The 18,315-nt window shown below is 37.8% G+C and overlaps 2 protein-coding genes across 3 annotated transcripts; both read left to right on the top strand.

Moving 5' to 3' along the window:
• Positions 1-4,162: 4,162 nt before the first annotated feature.
• LOC129747129 (protein-associating with the carboxyl-terminal domain of ezrin-like) lies at positions 4,163-6,601 on the top strand. The gene is made up of 2 exons (XM_055741163.1): positions 4,163-5,506; positions 5,570-6,601. The coding sequence occupies exons 1-2, from the start codon at positions 4,373-4,375 to the stop codon at positions 6,479-6,481; spliced, it is 2,046 nt and encodes a 681-aa protein (XP_055597138.1). The 5' UTR covers positions 4,163-4,372; the 3' UTR covers positions 6,482-6,601.
• Positions 6,602-8,174: 1,573 nt separating this feature from the next.
• LOC129746560 (uncharacterized) lies at positions 8,175-16,589 on the top strand. Of its 2 annotated transcripts, none has more exons than XM_055740255.1 (10): positions 8,175-9,003; positions 10,042-10,205; positions 10,265-10,454; positions 10,526-10,629; positions 10,696-10,859; positions 10,918-11,060; positions 11,129-11,969; positions 12,035-12,315; positions 12,382-15,101; positions 15,251-16,589. In XM_055740255.1, the coding sequence occupies exons 1-10, from the start codon at positions 8,946-8,948 to the stop codon at positions 15,485-15,487; spliced, it is 4,902 nt and encodes a 1,633-aa protein (XP_055596230.1). In that variant the 5' UTR covers positions 8,175-8,945; the 3' UTR covers positions 15,488-16,589. The 2 variants fall into 2 exon arrangements, with proteins under 2 accessions (XP_055596230.1, XP_055596229.1); XM_055740254.1 differs by having other exon boundaries at positions 12,382-15,128.
• The last annotated feature ends 1,726 nt before the right edge of the window (positions 16,590-18,315 follow it).

Genomic DNA, 18,315 nt, shown 5'->3' with positions numbered 1-18,315 from the left:
CTAGTAACTATGAAATAGTAAAATTTACAATTTTTCGGGAAAAACGCGAAATGAAAGGGCTTTTTGGGAGGATTATTAAAATCAATGTTAGAGAGTTCTAGTAACTAGTTAAAGTTACCAGCACTAGTAACTATGAAATAGTAAAATTTACAATTTTTCGGGAAAAACGCCAAATGAAAGGGCTTTTTGGGAGGATTATTAAAATCAATGTTAGAGAGTTCTAGTAACTAGTTACCAGCACTAGTAACTATGGAATAGTAATGCAGACCCCGTTCGTTTTTGGCAACATTCGATTTTGGCAACATTCGATTTTGGCAACATCCGATTTTGGCATATGTGCCAAAATCGAACGGTTTTTAGAAGCGACATTACCTTTTAGTTTTCTCTATAACAGGACCCATATAATTTAGACAAACATAAAAAAAACGTTTTTACATTCAGAAATGGTGATAGAATACAACAACAAAAACAAAAGTTTTTTAAAAAACTTGTAAAGTACTCAAAAATTACAAAAACATGAAAATTTTAAAAAAATCAAAAACAAATACAAACAAAAGACTTTAAATGACAAAATCATCTTAAAAATGATAAAGAATGACGAAAACAGCAAAAATGACAAAAAAAAAAAAAGATTATAAACAAAAAAAAAGTAGTGTAAAATGCATCAAAAACCTTAGAAACAAACTTTTAAAAAATCTAAAAACGGTCGGAAATTGACTTAAAATAACGTTAATGATAATCAAAATAGTTATTTTAAAAAAATAAGAGAAAAAAGTTTCAGAAAAAAAACCGTTCGATTTTGGCAACACAAAATGTTCGGGCATGTCGGGGTCTGTACTTAAAAAATTTTAACACATTAGCATTGATTTGTATAATCTTCGCAAAAAGCCCTTTCATTTCGCGTTTTTCCCGAAAAAATGTAAATTTTACTATCTCATAGTTACTAGTGCTGGTAACTTTTACTAGTTACTAGAACTCTATAACATTGATTTTTATAATCCTCGCAAAAAGCCCTTTAGTTGGCGTTTTTCCCGAAAAATTGTAAATTTTACTATTTCATAGTTACTAGTGCTGGTAACTTTAACTAGTAACTAGAACTCTCTAACATTGATTTTAATAATCCTCTCAAAAAGCCCTTTCATTTGGCGTTTTTCCCGAAAAATTGTAAATTTTACTATTTCATAGTTACTAGTGCTGGTAACTTTAACTAGTTACTAGAACTCTCTAACATTGATTTTAATAATCCTCTCAAAAAGCCCTTTCATTTCGCGTTTTTCCCGAAAAATTGTAAATTTTACTATTTCATAGTAACTAGTGCTGGTAACTTTAACTAGTAACTAGAACTCTCTAACATTGATTTTAATTATCCTCCCAAAAAGCCCTTTCATTTGGCGTTTTTCCCGAAATATTGTAAATTTTACTATTTCATAGTTACTAGTGCTGGTAACTTTAACTAGTTACTAGAACTCTCTAACATTGATTTTGATAATCCTCGCAAAAAGCCCTATCATTTGGCGTTTTTCTCGAAAAATTGTAAATTTTACTATTTCATAGTTACTAGTGCTGGTAACTTTTACTAGTTACTAGAACTCTCTAACATTGATTTTTCTAATCCTCGCAACAAGCCCTTTCATTTGGAGTTTTTTCCGGAAAATTGTAAATTTTACTATTTCATAGTTACTAGTGCTGGTAACTTTAACTAGTTACTAGAACTCTCTAACATTGATTTTAATAATCCTCGCAAAAAGCCCTTTCATTTGGCGTTTTTCCCGAAAAATTGTAAATTTTACTATTTCATAGTTACTAGTGCTGGTAACTTTAACTAGTAACTAGAACTCTCTAACATTGATTTTAATTATCCTCGCAAAAAGCCCTTTCATTTGGCGTTTTTCCCGAAAAATTGTAAATTTTACTATTTCATAGTTACTAGTGCTGGTAACTTTAACTAGTTACTAGAACTCTCTAACATTGATTTTAATAATCCTCGCAAAAAGCCCTTTCATTTGGCGTTTTTTCCCGAAAAATTGTAAATTTTACTATTTCATAGTTACTAGTGCTGGTAACTTTAACTAGTAACTAGAACTCTCTAACATTGATTTTGATTATCCTCGCAAAAAGCCCTATCATTTGGCGTTTTTCTCGAAAAATTGTAAATTTTACTATTTCATAGTTACTAGTGCTGGTAACTTTTACTAGTTACTAGAACTCTCTAACATTGATTTTAATTATCCTCGCAAAAAGCCCTTTCATTTGGCGTTTTCCCCGAAAAATTGTAAATTTTACTATTTCATAGTTACTAGTGCTGGTAACTTTAACTAGTTACTAGAACTCTCTAACATTGATTTTAATTATCCTCGCAAAAAGCCCTTTCATTTGGCGTTTTTCCCGAAATATTGTAAATTTTACTATTTCATAGTTACTAGTGCTGGTAACTTTAACTAGTTACTAGAACTCTCTAACATTGATTTTGATAATCCTCGCAAAAAGCTCTATCATTTGGCGTTTTTCCCGAAAAATTGTAAATTTTACTATTTCATAGTTACTAGTGCTGGTAACTTTTACTAGTTACTAGAACTCTCTAACATTGATTTTTCTAATCCTCGCAACAAGCCCTTTCATTTGGAGTTTTTTCCGAAAAATTGTATTTTTTACTATTTCATAGTTACTAGTGCTGGTAACTTTTACTAGTTACAAGAACTCTCTAATATTGATTTTATAATCCTCACAAAAAGCCCTTTCATTTGGCGTTTTTCCCGAAAAATTGTAAATTTTACTATTTCATAGTTACTAGTGCTGGTAACTTTTACTAGTTACTAGAACTCTCTAACATTGATTTTAATTATCCTCGCAAAAAGCCCTTTCATTTGGCGTTTTTCCCGAAAAATTGTAAATTTTACTATTTCATAGTTACTAGTGCTGGTAACTTTAACTAGTTACTAGAACTCTCTAACATTGATTTTAATTATCCTCGCAAAAAGCCCTTTCATTTGGCGTTTTTCCCGAAATATTGTAAATTTTACTATTTCATAGTTACTAGTGCTGGTAACTTTTACCAGTTACAAGAAATCTTTTACATTCATGTTAATAATCCCAACAACCACTTTCACAGTTTCTGGTGCACAAAAAAACGCCGTTGGCTCACACAGCACCACAATGGCAAAGTCAATACACATCACTAAGCTGAAGTGTTACAATTTTGCTGAGCCAGCAAGCTCAAGAAATTTCGGCTCTTTGAGCTAACAAACTCAAAGCAAAATGCAAAACCTTGTCTCCTAGAGCCCGAAGAGGTATGAGCTTAATTTGAGCATTTATTGTTGGGCTAGAATTGGCTCCAGCTTTCTTCGCTCTCGAGCTTCAAGAGCATTGATGCTCAGCCGCTTGAGCAAGAGCATTTCAATCCCTGCTAGCGTTAGATTCTGTTCGAGGTGATTTTTTTCCATTCACAATTCATGATCGATTTTTTTATTGTTACATTATACGGCTAGTAGCATCATCCTCCGAACAAAGCACTTAATGTATGAGCGTGCGTGAATTGTTTGTATTCTACAAACAGACCTAGATTATTTTGTTATTGCTTTGTTTGATTAATCTACGACTTACCTGACTTCATCGAATTGAATTCGCTGCTAGATTCCCCGGCAAAAACGCACATCTTGCTCTGATTAATGGTGCTCATACTGCCTCAGGGGGGGTTCTCATTATGCCTCCACAGTGGCTGGTTTTCAGCTTTTTGCAAAATTTTTTAAAATGCATTTTTTAACGTTTTCATCCAGTTTTTCACGTTTCAGCCCGTTAGGGAATAGGCTTTTCAAGTGTCTGAACACGAAACAATAATGTAACCTCCATATTATAGCTATTTTCTATGGTTAAATAACCGTTTTCCTTAAGGTGGCCATTATGCCCCCATCTCCCCTAATGCGTAATACGCATACATTTTAACTTTTGTACCGAAGGATCCACTTTTTATATCATTAAATCCTATATATCAACAAACTGACGTTCAAATAAACTTTTGGATTTTTGAAAATAGTTAAAAAATATTTTGGTTTTAAACTTGTTTCAAAACACACGAAAATGATTAGAATATCAAATGCGAACTGCTTTCGACCTTCCGACCCATTCGACGCTTTTGAAGTTTCTGTCAGCCATTTAAAAAAATCAAATTCCCACATTGCATTGGCAGACCCCTCGAATCTTTTTTGACTTTCCTCTATTGGCTTCTGTTTCATAACATTTGGAGCAAAACTGACCACGATTCGGAAAAAATTACGTGAAAAATTTGTGTGCTGAATTTTCGATCTGATAAAAGCTATTTACGCTAGTTTCCGTATGCTTTGTGGAGCTATGAAAATTTGAAAACATCCAACGAACCATGGGTAACGATCAATCGCAGTTGAAAGGATTGGAAATCAGCAAAAAGGCCATCCAAGTCACTGACTATTGGTCGCTCTATAGTGGAGAAATTCCCACAGAATCGGTGGTGACTTATATTTCGATATTCCAAGGAGAAACCCTGGTCACCGGTCAGTTTTGGGCAAACCAAAACCCTTTGGAGCGAGCGATTAAAAATCTCAAAATATATCGGCACCCGAACATTTTGAAGTACATCGCATCATGGAACAAGGGTTCGCTCAAGATGCTGGCTACAGAACGATGTCGGCCATTAGCAACGTGTCTCAATATCACTAGCGATGTACAGATATGTCTAGGACTGCGAAATGTTCTATGTGCGCTAATATTTCTTATCGAACAAGCAAACGTACGGCACTTGAGCATCAGCATCTCTTCGATTTATGTAACCGAAGATGGAGCATGGAGACTGGCCGGGTTTGAACACCTTTGGAGAAACTCAGATTTCTCATTAAATTTGTTGGAAAAATCCGAACCCTATCGTTACTCAAAGGCCATAGATCCGGATGAACTCAAGAATAAAGGTCAATGTGTGGAACAATATTCTTTCGCCGTAATGTGCGAAGAGATTTTGCACAATAAAACTGACAGCAACATTCCAGCAGTAGAGGATTTCAAATCCTACTGTACAACACATTTGAAGCATAACAATGTGGCCATGCGGCCAAAGTTGTCGGCAATTTTACTGCATCCACTGTTTAACCACGATTTTATCCTTATACATTCTTTCCTGACGGAACTTCCTTTGAAGAGTTCACAAGCTAAGCAGGAGTTTTTCACCGGACTGGCCGATCGACTGCGCACCTTCGACCCCGAGACCGTAGCAGAGCAGATGGGATCGTTGCTGCTGTCACGAATAGTTCTTCTGGACACAACAGCGCAGCTTTGCGTTACACCCTTTATTCTTAGACCGAAAAGCGATGATCTGGCGTTGGGACTATTTGCACCGAAAATATTTTCTTCGTACATTATCCCCAAGATCAAGCAAGTGTTCTGCGTCCAAGACGCTCAAATTCGTCTAACAATCCTTGAGTATTTCCCCGATTATGTCGATTTTTTCAGCAAAGAAGACCTCAAGGAGGATATTTTGCCACAGGTGATAAGATTGCTTAATGTACCCTAAACGACTCTTGGATCTGACATGTTTCTTTCTTTTCAGCTTTTGCTAGGAATAAAAGATACGAATGATGTACTGGTCGCCAAAACGCTTCTCTGTTTAGCAGACTTGGTACCGATTTTGGGTTCAGCTGTCGTCATTGGTGGCAACCGAAGCAAAATATTTGCCGATGGCCGCCCTCAAGGGGTTCCTGACCAATCGCTTCCGTGGAGCGGAGTTCGATCGATTACACCGGTGATAGGTTCGGGAGAATTTCTGTCGGGAAGTCCCATTCCAGGTGGTGGTTCCGCTTTAGGAATAATAACGGGTGACACGAGTGCGTCATTCAGGTCTATCATTCAAGGTGGACCAGAGTACAATTTTATGCCGCAGCGTTTATCACCCGATGGTGAAGACACTGATACCAACAGCGATGTAGAGGTGGAGGTTGATGAATGGAGCGATTGGGACAATGATGGAAATGAGCATACTGTTAGTCACCATATCAATGAAGAACACAGAATAGAATCAGTAAAAACCGTCTCTGATGCTGCCGTATCTATAGCAGGCAATAAGTCAAACACACCTCAACCAATGAATGTGCAAAACGATCGTAGCTCTACCGCCCTAAAAGATACCTTGCCACCAAAACAAAAAACCGACGATAATATAGATAGTTTAGATATCAAATCACAAACTTTCAAAAAACTGGAATCGAATACCGCCGAGGAAATAGATTTTTTCAAAGACATGGAACCGGTTATTCAAAAAGCCAATGTACTGCTTATTGGCGAGGAAGATCCCGACGAACTGTCGCCATTGAACGACAAGCCGAATGTGGCTAAACATGTTGAAGCCAGGAAAGATCAGGAAGCGCCATTGGTAGATGTGGACACCAGTAGGTTCCAGATCAAAGTTGACGATTTGGAAGCCAATGGGGAAGATGGCTGGGATAACGAGGAAAGTGAGTGGTAATGAAAGCGGCAGCCGAGCTGTTATTTTTACCATGTGTTAAAGTACTATTCGAAACTAAGCTGTACTGTAGAGGATAGACCGCCATTAAACAATAAACACTTCATTGGTTATTCAACGGAAGTTTTTGTTATTTTTACTGAACTGAAAATATTGAAGTGAAACTACGCCGAAATCGTATAATTGCCATCTTTTAATAGAATTTGTTGATTACTTAACCAAAAAATTACAGCGCCTCAAAGTTATTCTACATTTAAATTTTTGCATCATTCTAATTTCGAAAAGAAAACAAGCAAAGAGATTCGGAGAATCCATCTCCTGAACGAAATGTTACAACTGTGTGAGTGTTATGCATGCAGTTCATTCATAAATTTTGCCAAACAGAAAACATACCCAGCACACAACTACACCCAACGAATTCATTGTCAAACCTGAAGACTGTAGCGCCAAAGAGAATTCCTGTTTTATAAAAGGTGTGTTCAACAGAACTGAATCGAAATCAATTGAAATGGATTGACAGTTGATCAGCTGTTTTTCCAATTGACTTCAATCGATTTCTATCAGGCTGCTGAATGAACGGCCAGACACTAATACTAACGCGCTGTTTTTATTGTCATTTTCTTATTCAGCTATACTCTATGAGGTTTCAGGATTAATTTTCTTATATAAAAGAAGCAAAATCGTAATGGTCTTAAATTTTACTTTTAATTAATTTTTCGATTCCCGATGCGTCTCCGCTAGAATTGAAAAAAAAACTGAGTTTATGATTCGACCCCACAAAAAAGGAAAATGAAAAAAATTACGGATAAAGTATTTTTTAATAAAGATTATTTATTTCTGGAAAATTTTGTGTCTATTTTCCGGCTGGCTATCACAAAATACTGCATCTCTGACACAGCACCGCCGACACCACATCGACCGACATCAATTTCACTGGCACAGCACCATCGACTCAGAATACCTGGCAGACTACGACTTTCACAGCAACACCGACCCAGCATGATTGGCACAGCACCACCGACACAACATGACTGACACAGCAGCACCGACCAGCATCGACCAACACAGCACTACCGACACCGACTTAGCACGGCACAGCACCACCGACTCAGTACACGACAGAGGACACCGCACCGAATGACATCACTTTCAAACTTGAATATTAAAAAACAAAACCGAATCAGCTGTTTTTTGACAGTAAACAACTGCATTTGTGTTAGTGCGATAGAAACCGATAGAAACGAATCCTGCTCTCGAGCTTGATCGATTTCGATTGGTTTCGATCGATTCCGATTGGCTTCATTGAACGTCAATTGGATTAGTTTCGATCACAACATTGGCTGAGTGAACAACAATTTACCAATCGAAATCGATTGAAACCGATTTCAATTGGCTGTTGAACGGGCTTAAAATAATTCTAAACTTAAGAGAATCTTATGAATTTTCGACTGTATCGGCAGGAACAGAATTAGTAAATCAACTAAAAATACGTAAATAAAAAAAATAGGATAAAAAACGGAGTTTTCACGAAAAAAAATTAAACACTACTTACCTCTACACTTTTCACAGTCTTCGATTGGGAGCAAACTCTTAAATCTGCCATCTCGTTTGCTCTCGCGCGTTTCCTGTATACGTATATAGTGCTGATCGTTTCATTCTCGCGTACTTTTCCATTCATTTGTTAACTCGAAGCTGAAAGCGAATCAGCAGCAGAGAGGAAAAAACCAACGACAAGAACCCTTGAAGAAGATTACGAATCCATGAGCAGAAAAAGTCAAGTCGAATTTATAATCTCGTGAAAATGTGAATTGATGCTGTAAATTGTTAGTTTTTCTGTTGATTTAATGTCGTAACAGTGACGTCCGTTAGTTGTGCATCGAATGTGATAGTTTTCGAGACGTGGATTCGTTCGGAAGTGATGTAATTTGTGGTTGAAGTTCGGGATTCTGAACCTATCGGAAAGGTGCATCTTGTACATACGAAAATTAGTCATCCCCCGTTGTCTAATTTATTGGTTAGCATCCATTAGCTCCCAGTGAATCTAGAAAGTGAAGCAAAAAATAGTTGGAAGAACTTGCATTTGTAAGTTTTCAAATTGGGTTCCACGAATCCATTTCAAATGTAAAAATGCAAAATTATTTCTAATAAAAACTGAGCCAACAAGTGGAAGCTGGGCAGCATCCAATGGGGTGCCAGAGTTTCGAAGGATAGTTGAACTGTATCATCTGCGTAATACGAAAATCGGAAAGTTACGATTCGTGGGCTCATCACGAAAAATCGTGATCGACGATCCCTTGCCTGTGTAGCCTTGCCAAATACACAGCAGACCTCGTCATTGCAATATACATAAACACCGCGAGGGAAGGAAGACAACGAGAAAGGGCACTTCACCGCAGCATCATAGCTGCTAAGCTAAGCTAAGCTCCTTGCTAGCGAAGGCGACCTCCAAAAGACAGCAAGCACAAAAATGGCTTACATCAATGTGGCCGAATGGAGCAGCGATCAAGTCACGGATTGGCTCAAAGGTAAGGAAGAAAAAGCGATAGGCAAATGCTACTAGCTGGGTGTAGAGAGGCTCATCGTTGTTTGTTGCGATTTCCCATCATGATGGCTTCGCGTTTTGTGAGCCTAAACGAAGCTGACCTAGTTAGATGTAGCTGGGACAAAAGGGAATTTAAGCTTTCTAACAGCTTGCCTTTGCAGAACATATTGATATAGCTTAACAATTTTGTAAAAATGATTGCTTTTTCAAATTAGCGTATACGAGGAAGAATGACCTTAATAGGTTAAATTCTAGAAGAAATAGATAACATTGATTTTTGATACATTTGTATTGGCAGTTTTCACAAAAATGTGCTACTATAGAGCTATGCTACAAAACTACTGTAAGTAACGAATTTTTAATGCTAGAAACCAATAATAATTTAATGGAACGATTAGCAAAATTATTCTTTTATTCCAATAATTTTTTTGTTATTGAATAAGATTTCTTGGAAAATATAAAAAAAATAATTTCGATGGTATTACTTAGAATTACAAATTAGGTAGGTATCGTAATTTCGAAATATTTTAAAATTTCTTGCTTTCCAAACTTTTAGTTTATTGAAATAATCATTTTCAATCGATAACGTACTTTGAAAAAATCTCAATTTAACTTCAATATTCTTATAACCCACAAACCAACTTTTTAGAAAGTCAGAGATAAGACATATCCCAAAAATCTGAAAAACAGCTCACCGAAATAATATTTAAATTTCAGAATTCAGGACATCACATTGAAAGTAAATGCACCAACATACATAAGTTATATTTTTTTTGACCTTGCAAAGTTTTTACCCTAATCCTAACACACTATCTAGAGTACAAAAAAAAATAATCAAGGAGACATTTTTTCACTTCATTTTAAAGAACTTTCTTGATAAGAACTCCCATCAGAAAACTTTATCGTGCAGCAAATTAGGTCATTATCTGGCAGCTTCCGCACTTCGGTTGTGCGATGCATTTGTTATCATCATCTCACAATACCAATGTATTTTTTTTTTTGCTCTCTTCCCTTCAATCAGGGCTCGACAATTCCATGTATCACTATGTGCAGTCCTTCACCAACAACGAAGTCGGTGGCAAACAGCTACTCAACATCCGGCCCTACGAGCTGGAACAACTTGGCATGTACTCGATCGGGCATCAGGAGATTGTGCTGGAGGCGGTGGAATATTTGAAAAATTTCGTAAGTATTTGATGTTTCTCTCCGTTTAATCATTATTCTAAAAAATATTATGTTTGCAGAACTACAATCTCGACAAGGAGAATTTGCAGTTTCTCGCGCTGCACGTTGCATGTGCTGCAAGGTCCCTCTGTAAACAACTGGAATACTCGGATCAAACCAAACTCGAAACACAGATATTGAAGGATATTACCAGGACCGTTGCTGTAGTGAAGCCTCTGATTGGGTGGTTGGACCGTAAACCTTTTAGAGGTAGTGTTAAATACACCACACTTCCGTTCCATTCAGCAATTTATCTTTCGATTTTGTTCATTAATTTCCAGGACAACATAATTTCGATGAGTTGAAAAAAAGAATAATGAAGCTGGGCTTAGAAATGGCCACCATGGCTATGCGAGATAGATTTTCAGTTAAACCGGTAGAAACCGTAAGTAGCCGATAATAATTATGTTCCCTGTTAACTGATTGTTACAACTTCCTTTTGACTTTTCAGATTCACAACGTAGCTGATAAACTGGCCAAAATAGCAGATTACATAATTCAAGATATTTCTGATCCAATGGTTCTACAGCCAGCATCTTTGGATTTGGTCACACTCAAGAAACGAGAATCGGACTTAGGATTTCTTGTCATGCCAAGCTTGAATGGAATCCATAGGTTTGTGTTTTATTTTTCTAATTAAAAACCGTTTTATTAAAGTTTTATTTTATTCTAGGATTGCTGAAATAAAATTTAACTCGCCCGCTCACAATTCCGGAAAGGTAGAAGAAGGAGATGAAATAGTTCAAATAAACTACCAAACTGTCGTTGGCTGGGAATACAAAAAAGTGCTACTACAGTTGCAAGAATCTCCGCCAGGTATGCAACTTTTACTAACATACCGAACTGAATTCTGAACCTCTTATTTACATGACCCATTTTTACAGATGTCCTACTTACATTGAAAAAACGACCGAAACACACGAAAATATACGGACAAATCTACATAAAACCGTTTCGATTGCCGAGCAAAAAGCGATCCCTCCCCTACAGGTGGGGAGAAAGTTTACCCAGTCCACGCGCCGAACTATTCACCCTTCAGGATTTCAGTTTACCGCTGCCACGAGTTCCCGAGAAGCACGTTTCGGACTCGGAATCGGAAAGCAGTGATATCCTGACCCCGACGGAAGTAAAGAAATCCGAAAAGGATATCCGTTTATATTTGCCCAAGCCGAGGGCTGTGCTACAGAGACGGCACACGCTTTCCAGCTTTAAGGATTTAGTGAGCGTTTCTTTCTGGCACGAGCGACAAAGCAAACTACTTTCCAACGATCCCCAGAGCATTCGGGACAAATCTGTTTCGTTCGGGTTCGGGCTGGAAATGGCTCCCCGGCCTACAACCGTTTTGGGAATGGTCAATGGTGCAAACGGAACGAATGGGCAGGGTAAATTTAACAGCTTCGGGGGCTTGAAGAGCTCGTTGCCTGATATTATTCCTACGGAAAAAGGTGACGGTTGTCCTCTAGAAAGCTCTAAACAAGGTGCCGGCGAACAGAGCGAGGAATATAAACCAGGTATTTCAAAAGTCGTGCGTTTTGAATCGAACATGAAGTTTGAAGAGTGTCATGTAGACACCAAGTACACCTGCAATGTTGACAATACGGTGCTGGAAGCATTCGAACCGATTCCCTACGTCGATGAAGAGGTTCCCGTTCAATCGGTAAATGCACGTGTCAAGCAGTTTGAATCGATAGCCAACAAAAATAGTGCCAACAACAGCAACTCAAGGTCAGTTTTTTTTTCATTAAATTTCAATTTACAATGTTCCTTATAAGTTTTTTTCTTGTTTATAGTAACGCTGAGGCTGGAAGACTGGTACAAGCCGTTAAAGACGCGAATGCTCCATCGGACGATAGCTCAAAAAATATCAGCAATAAGGAAACGAACAATTCCACCAGTATTAGTAACACTTCTGCTGCACCTAGCAAGCCTGCGTATAAACCGATACCGATGCAAAGGCAAATTTCGAGAGAAACGGATATCGCCGAAGCCATCAACACGGTGCTCATCAATCGTGAAATGGTTAAGCGAGGAAGGTTGGACAAAAGTTACAGCACCCCTGCCTACGACGATGGTACTTTTTATTAAATGTCCAAACTAATCTGTAGGATAAAATAATAAATTCTTCATTTTCTTTTAGATATTCCACCAGCGATTGAACCACGCAAAGAACACCTGATGAAAATACCACCGGTTCCCCCGCCGCGTCCAAAGAAAACGTTAGAATCCAGTGTTCCGCTTGTGCCGGAGAAACCTCCGCCACCTTCACCAGCGACTACTGTGCCCAGTTCAACTCCCGCAGATTTGGGGTTTATCAATCCGCAACAGATTTCATCTGGTAGCTACGAACACGGAGAGGACAACAATAAATCTAAACTGGCCAACTTGGTTGATTTAAAGAATCGGGAACCTTTGGAACCGACTACACCACCGCTAGTGTTGTCACCTCCACCGAAACCGGCGGAGCGGATGATGTCACCTCCGAAAAGAATTCCTCCCAGCAAACATTTTTTAGAGGAGCCTTTTGAAACGCCTTCTGAACTTTTCACCCCAAACAAAACCAAGAGCCTGACGCTGAAGAAGAAAAATTCGCTCCTTTCGAAACGCCGCAATGTGTCCCTAAAAACCCTATGCATAAGCGATATTCAAGGACATCTTTATCGGCGCACCAAAGATCGTAGCGGATTAGCTTATTGGGCGAAGTACTATTTCGTTCTCATAGAAACTACATTGTATGGGTTTAAATCCAAAGAGTCTCAAAAGGCGAACAGCATGATTTTCCTATCTGGATTTACTATTTCTTTGGCAAAGGAAGTCCATTCTAAACCTTTTGCTTTTAAAGTGTATCATCCAAATAAAACGTTTTATTTTGCTGCTGAAACACAGGAAGCTCTAGGTCAATGGATGGAGTATATTAAACAGGCTACTTTGAAGGGCAATAGCAATGCACCTGGTAGCGGATCAGTGGATCACAGTGTCAAAGAGCTTTATTCGGAAACGGACAGCTCCGAGGATGAATTTAGTATGATGGATAGTCAGACCAAGCTAAATCTCCTCTGCACCCCATCCCCTCAATTATCCTCTTCATTGGGTCGTAACACGCATCATCGTTCGACACATGTCGATGGACATAATACTACACCAACATCATCTACTAAACAGGAACGGTATCATTTGAACTTCGGTTCTCTGAAAAAATTTACCAAAAGCAATCCCTTTAATTCGGACAACCACAGCACCGGAGGAAGCAGCGGGCACAGTGAAAGTAAATTTTTCGGATTTTTCAGTTCACATAAAAATGTCGAAAAATCAAATTCCAGTGAAATGCCCGTGCCAACTTCGGGGTTTCGTAGTTATCGAAAAGTTCCGGGTGCCGGAGGTCTTCAAATAGGCACCAACTCCGTGTCGACCGAAGTTATTCCTAACGCCAGCTCATCCATCGTTCCACAAGAAAGCATCACAGCTAGTAATTTATCACTTGCATCCAATACCAGTACCCAACAGCAGATTCCAGTTATCCAGTTACAACCTCCACCTACACCTACTGTGGAAGACAAACCGCATCCCATATTCATTGAACCCTACCCTCCTGAACCATCAACACCAGTCCAGCATGATGCAGCCGAGCTTTTGAACCGAACTAAAAAAACGAAACGTGTTTCTCCACATAATTACATCCACGCATCCAACCCCAATCTGGTTGAGTTCGATTTCCAAACATCTAAAAGCTTGTTACAAACATCAGCCAACTGGGACAACAACCCTTCCCATAGCAACTTGCATACGATGATTACGCTGAAAGATCTGATGTTGCAGAAACAAGCCGAGGAGGCTCAGGATATGTACAATAAGCGAGTATGCCTGGGAGTAGAGAAGTATGACGATCGCAGTTTGAAAAAGTATTTGGCCAAACCAAACGAAACAAGGACAGAAAATGTGACTTTAAACGTACCGGAAGCCGTTATCAAGATACAGAAACGGCGTCTACCGGTAACTCCAGATTACGCTCAAAGTTTCAAACTAGATGATCAAGATATTATGTATACACGAAGCAAAGAAGGTCAAAAGTTGCGTGACTTTGGATACGAACTAATTTCTGGGGACGATTCGTCTAATTTGAAAAACACCTTAAATCCAGCCTTAGCTGGTCCCAGTAGCACCAATCAGAACAGTGAACTACGCAGACAAGAAGGAAACGGTTCTATGAAGAAGAAATCCCGAAATTGGTATTCATCGGACAGGCGTAACGAAGAATCCTCTTCATCTGATCGATCCCTGAGGGACAGCTTCAAACGATCCAAAAACAAAGCTGTTATCGCTAAGCTGGACAACATTAAAGCGAGCAGCGAAAAGTTGTTTCAGTTCAAACACAGCAGTAGTAATAACGATAAAGAATCGTTGAAAACTAAACAAATGGAGAAAACAACGCCTGCGTTAAATGTAAACCTGAAGCAGTCGGAACAATTCATTAAACATCAGCCGAGCACTCCGTTAGGTAATCAACAATCTTTTTTCTCTACAGCCACCAGCAACAGTAATTTTGTTGCCATAAACCCAACCCTACAATCTGCTGGCTCCAATACCAATGCAAACATCATACCCGGTTGCAGTATCAAAAAATCAAACACCATAAACAGCTCTTCAGATTTCAAAGAAAATTCATCTAAAATTCAGAATTTGCGAAAAAACTCCGCCCCCGAACGTAGCACCTCCTACTTCACAAAGCTTTCGTTCAGCAGTTCCTCAACCAAGGCACCACCCAAGGAAAAGAAACTGCTCGGATCACCAGGTCTGCACCGGGCAATCTTCGGCAAGAATCAGCAACAAAGCCAGGATCAACCGACGGTGATCGATCATGAGGTATTTTCTCCGATAACTTATACTAAGGTATGATTTATTTTTATTTTTTGAGTTAACTTCGTGTTTTAAACAAAAGAATATAGGGCAAGAAAGAGATGTTCAATGGAAATTTAGTTTTGTAGTTAATAAACTTTTTTTTCCTTTCGCAGATCGTCCCATCGGATGGCAACAGCTCTGTGCTACAGTCGGCTAGCACAACTTCCATTGGAAGTATATTATCAACTACGTCTACTCCAAGCTCAGTTCTTACCACCAATTCTTCGAATCGAGCGCCACCGGACTATCCAAACATGGAGTACCCACCGGTGTTCGAACCGGAAACGTATTCGCTTAGTGATCCCGGTATGACGCTTCTGAAGCGACGCCAAAATCATCCGCATAAATGACGACTCGGAAGGGGCAAGAAGCGCCTGGCCACCCTGCGGGAGCATGAGTGTGGCTAGCTTAGTATTAGATGTGTGCCAAGTGTCTAAAAATAACTCTACTTTGTTTGCTAGATATTATTAGAATGGGAAATGTTGATAGTTTCCTTCAATTACTCATTACGTTCTTCCGGTAAATCATATGGTGCTGTATTATAATATTATAAAGATTGTGTAGATCTAGGAGAAGAGTTTGAATACTATTAAAACCTATTTATCTAAAATGATTAAAAAAGAAATGTGAAATCAAAAATATATCTAAGTTTTGCACTGGATTCTCTAAAATAATCAATACTAAAATTGTGATCCTACTAGAATTAAATTACACAGAATATCTTTAAAGGGATAATAACAGAGTTGCGGCCAATTTAGCTGACACTTAACAAATGAAATACTTGGGTATTATAAATACTTAAGCTATATTTTCATGATCCATGTCTTGATGGTTCTGAAACAAACAAAAATCATATGATTTCAAACTTTAAGTTGAAATTAATTACATTTCGTTCGAATTTTTTGCTGTATAGGTGAAGATTTACTTTTTTCTTACAATATAGGTATTTAAGTATAAGCCAAATTTAGAATATGTACCATTTTGTGATTTTTTTTTGTTTGATTTAGTACTGTTCATAAACGTGCCGAAGGCAAAGATTAATCATTAATCACCCTCACAACTGCTTATGATATTGTAAAGTTGGTATTGAACAAGAACGCATAAGCAAGATAACTAAGTAGCGTAGTAAGAACATTCCTTATTTGTCAATCGATTCCTAGCTCGCCGTGCATTGAATGTGCCGAATATGTGGCTCAAATTGAACCGTTTGATTTCACCAACTGCATAATGTGTACTACTAATAATGACACGCAATGTGTTTTTGTTGTACCACATACCTACCTAAATTGGTTAGCATAGTAGCGCGTTTTAGAGTGCATATCGATCCAGCTCGCATGGTTGTAGAGAGACATATTTTAGTGATCCCGCGTCGGATAGTGCCTTATTAATGATTGAGTTTTGAATAAAGCTGTATCAATGTTGCAATGTTGGATTTCACACAGTACAATGCTGAGTAATGTTATTTTTTTCTGATGACAGTTTTTCCATTGTATCTTGTATCATAGAATCTTGAGTGACTTGAAATTCTTTCTTAGTGCCTACACCTTCATAAGAGCCAAACCAAAAAAGGAAAAATGAAAATTGGTAAATTTCACGACCTTGGCCTGAGACCTGAAACATGAAATTTTAGACCTGAGACCTTAGACCTACGTTTCATGTTTCAGTTCCCGTGTCGCATGTCTCGTGTTATGTGTCTCGTCACATATGGCCCTGATTTCAGGACTCGTTCAGGGGTATTATGCGTACTGTGTAAAGACAAACCCGTGCACAACAACAGTTAATTTCTGAAACCCGTTTGAAAAAACCGCGAGAAAAATGTGCTTATTGCAAGAAACGTACACCGAAAAAAAATCATGGTAACCGTTACCATATCCGAGGGTAAATTTAAAAATAAAAACAGATGGTTTTTTTGAGTACGTTTTTGTTTATCTTGAACAACAGATTGGTTAAAATTACCATGTGAACGTGTTATGGTGCGTTATGGCAGAATGACGGTCAATTTTACTATGCCATGGTATTTAAGAAAAAATTATGGTCATTTATCCATGTGTTCAATGAAATCATTTAAATTTTTTAAATGCTGGTTTATTTATTCATCACTGTTATTATCCCCGTTTTTTTCACATATAATATTGTTGTCATTAACACTAGATCAGGAAATATATGCCAAAACCTAACTTGATGAAGGTTCCTTCGACATTTTGTTTCCGGTGTTTTTATTTTGGTCTTCTCGAATCGCCCCGTGCCCTAAAAATATAAAAAAAAAGTTAAATATTGTGCAGAAATACTAATAAAATTTACTTACTCTTGAACATTTTATAAACTGTTGAAATAAGCGGCTGTTGATGACTCTGCTTGCACTGCAGATTGTAATGGCCTTCTGCGGATAAATAAAACATAATATCTTTTGTGACATATCCCACACCAAAACACTTTACCTTAACCTTCCTAGGCCGTTCGGGTCAATATGACCCGAAGCGAACTTTAAAATCGGCTCTCGGCTAACTCTTTTAAAAAAAATCGGAAAAATATGAAATTTGGAACATATTACTTAAACCACGAGATACATAACCTGTAGAAAAAGCAACTTCCGGTGACCACCGGAAATGCCACAACTGGCAAGCCGAAAAAAAAAGTTACACATAAGCCGTTCGGGTCAATATGACCCGAGAGTTTGCGCGCGTTCCCCTGATGATATGTGTTAACCGATTTTCATGATTTTACATTCATGGAAAAAACCCCTGAAAATAATGTCTTCTCAGAATTCCCATATCTTCTAATTGCTTTGACGTATTGAAATTATTTTATAAGTTTTGAAATTGTGAAAAATAAATCTTTTTAAACATATAGAAAAATTGAAAGTCATATGAAATCTATGGTCGCTAGCGTGGAATTTCTGAAAAAAGCTTCTTTTTTTTAACTTTTGCTTTGCAGTGGTGTATCTCATTCTTAACTGAACCGATTTCCAAAATTCTATTTTTATTTTTATTTTGATAACATGATCATCATTTTTACTGAATACACATATTAATATTACTGTTATTCGTAATACGAGAATGAAAACAAGAAAAAAATCGTGATTTTCGAACCCGTCTGTTATGATACGCACATTTCTCATTTTGTTATTGTGATTTCTTTAAACTGTTCATCAAACCTGCCCACTTTTTATATACCCAAT

The sequence above is a fragment of the Uranotaenia lowii genome, chromosome 2 (assembly GCF_029784155.1).
Source record: "Uranotaenia lowii strain MFRU-FL chromosome 2, ASM2978415v1, whole genome shotgun sequence".
Lineage (NCBI taxonomy): Eukaryota > Metazoa > Arthropoda > Insecta > Diptera > Culicidae > Uranotaenia > Uranotaenia lowii.
The sequence above is the reverse complement of the archived record's forward strand: the minus strand, read 5'-3'. Positions and strand labels throughout refer to the sequence as shown.